General features: G+C 30.9%; 1 protein-coding gene across 2 annotated transcripts in view; it reads left to right on the top strand.

Annotated features, from left to right (window-relative positions):
- Positions 1–7,500, top strand: part of LOC124956078 (sorting nexin-8-like) — a 14,023-nt gene that overhangs the window by 6,400 nt on the left and 123 nt on the right. Inside the window, exons 3-9 of one of the 2 annotated variants that reach the window (XM_047511451.1) lie at positions 3,065–3,197; positions 4,184–4,377; positions 4,469–4,586; positions 4,798–5,257; positions 5,347–5,563; positions 5,769–5,957; positions 6,170–7,500. The exon at positions 6,170–7,500 is cut by the window's right edge and continues 123 nt beyond it. In XM_047511451.1, coding sequence (XP_047367407.1) covers positions 3,065–3,197; positions 4,184–4,377; positions 4,469–4,586; positions 4,798–5,257; positions 5,347–5,563; positions 5,769–5,957; positions 6,170–6,337 — 1,479 coding nt within the window. In that variant the 3' untranslated portion in view covers positions 6,338–7,500. The remainder of the gene's footprint in view (positions 1–3,064; positions 3,198–4,183; positions 4,378–4,468; positions 4,587–4,797; positions 5,258–5,346; positions 5,564–5,768; positions 5,958–6,169) is intronic. The other variant, XM_047511460.1, reaches the window with a different exon arrangement.

Genomic DNA, 7,500 nt, shown 5'->3' on the forward strand with positions numbered 1-7,500 from the left:
GTAACGTAAAATCTTTTTACCTTTTTTTCTTTTCTTTTTTTTTGTTTAAACGAAACACATGAAAACGTGCTCTTTCATTGTTGCTATACATTGTGATTCGCGATGATAAACGATTAAGAGGTGTATGTAGAGGATGGTACGTGACGTACGCGAGCATGTCGAAGAAACTACGTGCGTACCAAGCAACGAGCGACACGGATGTGTTGTTAAACACGCGAAATAAATCTTGGAGAATCTTATTTTTCTCTTTCTCTCTTTCTTTTTCTCTCTCTCTCTCTCTCCCTCTCTCTCTCTCTCTCTCTTTCTCTCTCTTACTCTCTCTTACTCTCTCATTCTATCTTTCTCATTTGCTCCACCGAAATACAATTGAAATTATTTTTTATCCGCTAGATTACACTATAATCTTACATTTTTTTTAACATCTCTCAGACTAAAATAATCACTTATTGTCTGTTATATAAATCATGATAAATAAATTGACTTGAATACGTCAATGAATGCAAACCCGGCAAAAAGTTTTTAAAAGATCTTAAAAATCAATTACTCTTCCATGAGATTCTTTAGGTTGATTTATTCCTTTGCCGATTGTATTGTATAGTTATAAGTTTAATTGTTTAAAATCTGCAAAAAACACAAAAACTTAATTTAAAAAATGTAAAAAAAAAAAAAAGAAAAGAAAGAAAAACGTGATTGATTTTTAAAATTACAAAGTCTAGAAACTTTTGTCGAAAGGCATATCTGACGTAAATAAACAATGCCTAAGGCAAGTGCGTAAAATGCGGGCTCTCCTCCCTCCCTATTCACCTTCGTTTCCTTTACATGCGTATCATTCCAATCGTTTCTCTCTCTCTTTTTTTTTCTTTTTTCTTTTTTACGGCTTCAGTTTTCTCAAATTCATTTCTTATCAAGTTCACTCAAAATTAATTTTTTTCAACTCGAACTCTTTTGAATTTTTTTTACATTTACTCGACATCGATACTCAGGACATATGTCTTAGTTGGTCCATCCTAAATACGTCTCTACTTTACGCCTGTATTTATATGAACTTGTTAATCGTAATCTAAATCATAATTAACATTATCCTCTTTCCAATGATCCATTGATCTTGAACTTTAATAAATCGCTATATTTAATTTTGTTTAATTAATCTAGTTATTTTTATATAAAGCAATAAATACGTATTTAGATATTGCATTATTGCGTAAAGTCAAAAATTGTTATTGTACAGTTAACGAAATGGATTGAAATTAATTTACTTAATTGAGTTCGAAGTTGAGTGTGTTGAGTTCAGAACAACGAAGATGATTTAATTTTTCAGTCGATGAGAGGAAAAGGGCGGAGGGAGAGAGAAAGAAAACAAGAGAGAGAGAGAAAGAGAGAGAAAGAGAATGACGACTTTTTCCACACAACACGAATAGATAATCTATTTTTATCGGGGGCTCTTCTCGCGATGAACTTGATCGACGATTAAGGTTTAATGACACTTGTGACCGAACGACAAGAAAAAACAAGGGTTCAAGCTTCAAGAACAAACGAGTATTAGTATAAGTACAAACAAGAACTTCGTAAAAGAAATTAGATGCTCGAATAAATTTTTATCAACAAATTCATTGTCAGTTCATATTCTTTTTAATTCATTGTTAGTTCATATTTCCTTTACTCTCTTTTTTTTTCTTCTTTTCTTTTTTTTTTTTTTTTTTTTTTTTTTTTTTTTTTTAAATAATCTTAAGTTTTTGATAATCGTATGCACTGGAAAATTGACTTCTCAATCGAGAACATCAAGTTTAAGCATCAAGTTTAAATGCAACTAGCGATCTCGATGCCGTAGGTCAAAAAGTTCATATTTTGTCGTATACAAATATTAATTACTATAATTATACTATTACAAACTGATACTATAATATTCCCATTATACAAATTAGTTATATATCTTATTTAACTTCTTTTTATCTCGAAATGAATAGTTTCTTTATATACGAAAGTTACTTTTTCCTAATTACATAAGTATTGCATATTAGTTAATTATATTAGTATAAATTGTATGTACTATAATTTTTACATTATGTGTAATATTTTTTGTTTGTTTTAACTTTTCTTTTTAGATGCCAACAAAAAGAACAATTAAATTGGAGAAGATTTAATTAAAAATTACAGTCATAATATGATCTTCTTCTTTTTTTTTTTTTTGTTATTATTTATTCTTTTCCTTTTTCCATCAAGACTTAGTTCATCGAAATAGCCAACTCTAATTGACGTGTATTCACTTTACGTGTTATGCTCTTTATGTAAGAAGCTGTCAGTGTTGTTAAGGAGAAGGGGTGAGGTAGGGATATGAAACGGGTGAGAATGGAGCAAGTAGAGGGGGAATGGAACGGCATGGTAGAAAAATCATCGGAATGCAGTTACTTTCATTTGTGGCCTAATGCTTAGGCGATGTTCACAACAAATCGAAATAACATATACATACATATGCATCTGCTTATATCTATGTAATAATAGATTAAAACAATTTTTATTTATTTCATCTAACAATCAAACGTTAAATCAATATCATTCTTATTATTTCTTCTCGAATGAACATTGTGCAATATTATAACATATACGTTGATTATTCACCCATTATCTTAGGTAATATTAGTCATTCTTTATGAGTCAAGCTTTAGGAAGAGATTCATGAATAAGAAACGTATTGACGGTGAAAAATAAATCTTTACGTACCATTATATATATACATATACATATATATATATATATATATATATATGTGTGTGTGTGTGTGTGTGTGTGTGTATATAAATAAAAAAAATAAAAAAAAGAACAAAACATTAATTTAAATTCGTAACATATTAATAAATGTAATCGAATGAAATGATATCGTAAATATTTGAATTTTTGTATATTTGGATTTGATCGTATAAAATTATATTAATAATCAAATATTACATAATAGAACATAAGAGGAACAAAGATTTTCTGTGTAAAAATAAATTTAAATAAAAAATATCGTTATCTAATACTCGATTGAATTGAAATATTGTAAATTAAAAGATTGTACATTCTCCAGATATGGGAACTCGTGGACAGTAAGACGGGTTATCTCACGAGAAGTGGATTGTATAAGGGCCTTGCCCTCGTCGCCTTTGCTCAACAAGGAAAGCAACCAAGCGACAAGCTTCTGGAAAACTCCGAATCTCAAGGTGAGAGATCGATTTGTTCTATGATAAATCGTACATGTCTATCGTTTCGCATTAATGTATTTTGACGAGAACAAAAAAAAAAAAAAAAAAAAAAGAAAAAGAAAGGAAAATATTAAAAAATATAAAAAATAAAAAAGAAGGAAGAGAAAAAATGCTTACTTGTTTTATTATGATTCTATATAAAACTTCCATGCGAGTCCCATGTAGTTCGAGATAAGTGTAACATAAGAATGTTATCGGACAAGTACTTGGATAACGCTTTAACAGTCACCTAAGTGTGCCAGTATACATAAATTAGACTCACCGTTTCCGTTTAGGGATATCTGAACAAACACCTCATGTGTAGACTATGTAGAATCTACAGTCTCAAGTGCAATACAATGAAGAAGTAGGATAAAATATAATAAATGAAAAAAAAAAAGATTTTTTTAATTTTTTTACTCTTTGTTTTCCTTTTTTTTCTCTTTTTTTTTTTTTTTTTTTTTTTTTTTTTTTTTTTTTTTTTTTTATAATCGTGAGTTTTTGACAATGGAAAACTGACTTCTCAATCGAGAACGTCAAGTTTAAATGCAACTAGCGATCTCGATGCCGTAGGTCAAGAAAGTCCGTGAGTATCGAGGTTAAGACGATAGCGATTATCTTTCACGTCGCGTAAAAAAGTAACAATGCCAGAGGAAAATCTTGGTTATTTGAATAGCGTGTTTTATGCCCGTATATTCAGTATTTTTCTGAACTTTCTCTGAATATCTCTAATTCTAGAAAGATCACGTTACTCTTTAATCCTTTTACAAATGTGCATATTTGCTGAATTACGATATATATATATATATATATATATATATATATATATATATATATATTTAAAGTTCTAAATAAAAAAATCAGACATCAAAGAATTAAAATACAGAATGTTTTTATGCGAAATTATCAGTAATTGTTATTGCAATAATGAAATTAATGAAAAATTTATGCCTTCATATCGATAGAATTACCTGTTCCGGTTCTTGGCGATTTATCGGAAGTGACGCTATTAGCTCAAAGACTGCACAGAGGTAACAATCCTGCGAAACTGAATCTCACCTATACCGACATATGCAATTTAGACACGATAGAGGTCAACTTGGTACCCGAGAAGAAAGGTATCTTTTTAAAACACGTGGAATATCAAGTTACAAGCAAGGTAACAATTCACAAAGTAATTTAAATTCGTTTTAAATAAAAGATCATTACGATCGATGTTATTTTATTTTTTTTCCTTCTCTATTTTATAGCGATTTAGTTCCGTAGTTTACAGACGGTATAACGATTTTGTGTCACTGCACGAACTTCTTCTGGCGAGGTTTCCTTATCGATTGATACCGAAATTACCACCAAAAAAGATCGTAGGAGGTAACGTATATCCTATGTTATAACATATATTCCGTGTATATGTGTATATGTGCGTGTGTACATGCGCGCGACCATGCATATGAGTCATAGAATAATTGTCTCAAGTTTAGATATATCGAATTGTGTAACGTAATAATGTGAATCATTCTTTACAGCATTTTTATGATTGTTAATATTATGTTAAATTTTAATCCTTGAATAATATCGGCAGCCGATTCTCAATTTTTGGAAGAACGAAGACGATCTCTTCTGAGGTTTTTAACATTGATCGCTCGTCATCCAGTAGTGAACAAGGATCCAATTGTACATTTCTTCTTCACTTACACCGGCGAGGAGACTCAACATAAGATACGCGAAGTTTTCCGACGGGTTCCGGACGAATTCGCGACCTCAGAATTATCCTCCAGAGCAAAGGAATTAGTACCGCCAGAAACTCTTACGGAATTTGCAAACAGCAGAGATCAGATAAGAGTTATACTATTAGGTATATCACGTTTGAAAAATATAGCCGACTGTTTGGCTATTAGATCTCATAGTTACGCCGTTGACATGGCTGAATTGGGAACGCAATTGAACAATTTGGCTTCTGAGCCACATGGTGCTAGCTCTTGGGTCACCGGAGGTTCTACGATCTGGCAGGACATGAAGAAAGGTTTCCATGTTATTTCAAAGTGAGAATAAATCTTTCCGTGATACCACGTATGTTACTTTTTTTTTTTTTTTTTTAAAGAATCTTTAAAAGACATAACGAATGTTTTAGGGAATTTAATCTATTGTCCACAAGAGCATTGCAACAAGCAGTTAGAGAAGAGACTATGATCTGCGAGAGACTGAACTTTCTGTTAGATATTCTCGTAGCTCATAGAATATTATGCGAAAGACATGAAAGAGGTGTTAGTGCTGATCATCAACGTGCGTTATCGACAATGTTGTCTCTAAAGAAACGACAAATGCAAGGAGTCATTCGTGGAACGGACGTATGTATAAAATTTCTTTAAACTGGATCATCTTTAACATTACCTTCTTCTCAATATACCTCAAATAATCTTTTATTCAATATATCATACTTCAAATAACTTTTTTTTTTCCATATAAATTTATAATATGCACTTTAGACTATAGACTTTCCTGTCAACCATTACTTTATCTTTGTCATTTCATTTTCTGATTTATTACGGTCAGGCTGATACAGTTGAGTATCTGGAAAATAAAATGGTTGCTCAAGAATCCGTTATTGCAAACGTCGAACTAAGGAATTGTTTTTCATTGCATTGTTTGCATATGGAAACTCAACTTGTTCATGCTCACTTGGAAATACTCGCCACAGTCTTACAAAGTCTTGTAAGCGTGCAAATAAGAGGACACTCCGAGGTAAGAAACTTTAGATGTAACAGTTAACGATGCTGTATCAATTATTATTATAATTATTACCATTATTAATGAATTCTTTTTTTTTTTGTATTTGTTATGCAATCCAATGGATTCGAGGTAAAGATCCATGGCAAATTCATGATTAATATCATATGCATAACATTTAATCATTCATTCATACTATGTTAAAAAAATTTTATATTTGTTATTAGTTAATACGTGTATTTGTAGCTTGCCGAGGTATGGAAGTTAATAGAGCCTACGATTACAAAATGCTTACCAGAAAAGTCAGCAAGCGGATCAAACGGAGTGTCATAGCAAACAAAGAACTTTTTAATTGTTTCGTCCTTAGTGATATCATTCGTACAAACGATAGGTAACGAACATGACTGACATATAAATTCAGGATAGGTGGCATAACGCGAATCCTCTGTTAACGAGAAATATCTCGTGGAATTAGTTTCGTTTTGCAAAACAGATAACGAACGCTCGATCAATTATTATCCTATTTAATAGGATTTAGGATTAAGATTCCGAGATTCATCTTTTTTTATACAGTAGAGCCTCCCGTATTCAAGCACCCATTATTATTCCGAATACCCTAAGTCTACATGTACCCTGTAAATTAGAGTCGTCGATGATCATATTCAAGGCAATATATGAGTGTTATTAGAAAAATTCAACTCTCCTGGTTGCCATGATCACTGAAATAAATACAAGCATTCGCACTACAAGCAACTATCTTGGAGACCAGACACCGGTAAATGTAATTCTCAAGGAGCGTAAGATATTATGACAATGAATTCATTTAGCTAATGAATACAGTTCCAGACAAAATTAATTTTCTTTATTTCGAAATTCTAAAATATCCTCGTTTAGAAAACGAAAAATCATCTTAAGTGACCGTAACAAAAAGAAATTCGTACTTTCTAATATCTTCAAAAAATTCTTCAAAAATTTCTTTTTTAAATATTCCTTCAATATTCCTGTAATAATGGATTTACGTAATATTAGCTTTTTTTTTTTCTTTTTTTTTTTTTTTAACCATTATTATAACAATCTCCTTGATATCCATTCTGTTCGACCGTTGCTAGAATACTAATTCAAGTTGTCAACAATACGCATACAGTTTAATATCTTGAATTCCTGTTCTACTATCCAAACAGGATGTCTCTTAGCAACAGATGCCTTCTTCTGTCGCAAATACATACATACAGCATACATATATACATAATACATATGTAGTATGCATACTATATATATTTCCTTCTGTTTGACCGAACAAATTCTGATTGTAACAATGTAGTAACAGAGTACAAGTGACTATAGCAACTAAGCGGAAACAAATTAAATTTTAACATCAGAAAAGTGATTATTCTATTATCTGAAAGCTATTGTCTTTCAATTGATTCGAGAGACTCTACTGTATTTCACTTTTTAAACAATAGTCGCTCGCTTATACGATCTTAACGGTAAAAATGCGAAAATATTTCGAATTTTTACCGGAAAAAAAAATTAAAATAATCGAATATAAATAATTCAT

The sequence above is a fragment of the Vespa velutina genome, chromosome 1 (assembly GCF_912470025.1).
Source record: "Vespa velutina chromosome 1, iVesVel2.1, whole genome shotgun sequence".
NCBI lineage: Eukaryota > Metazoa > Arthropoda > Insecta > Hymenoptera > Vespidae > Vespa > Vespa velutina.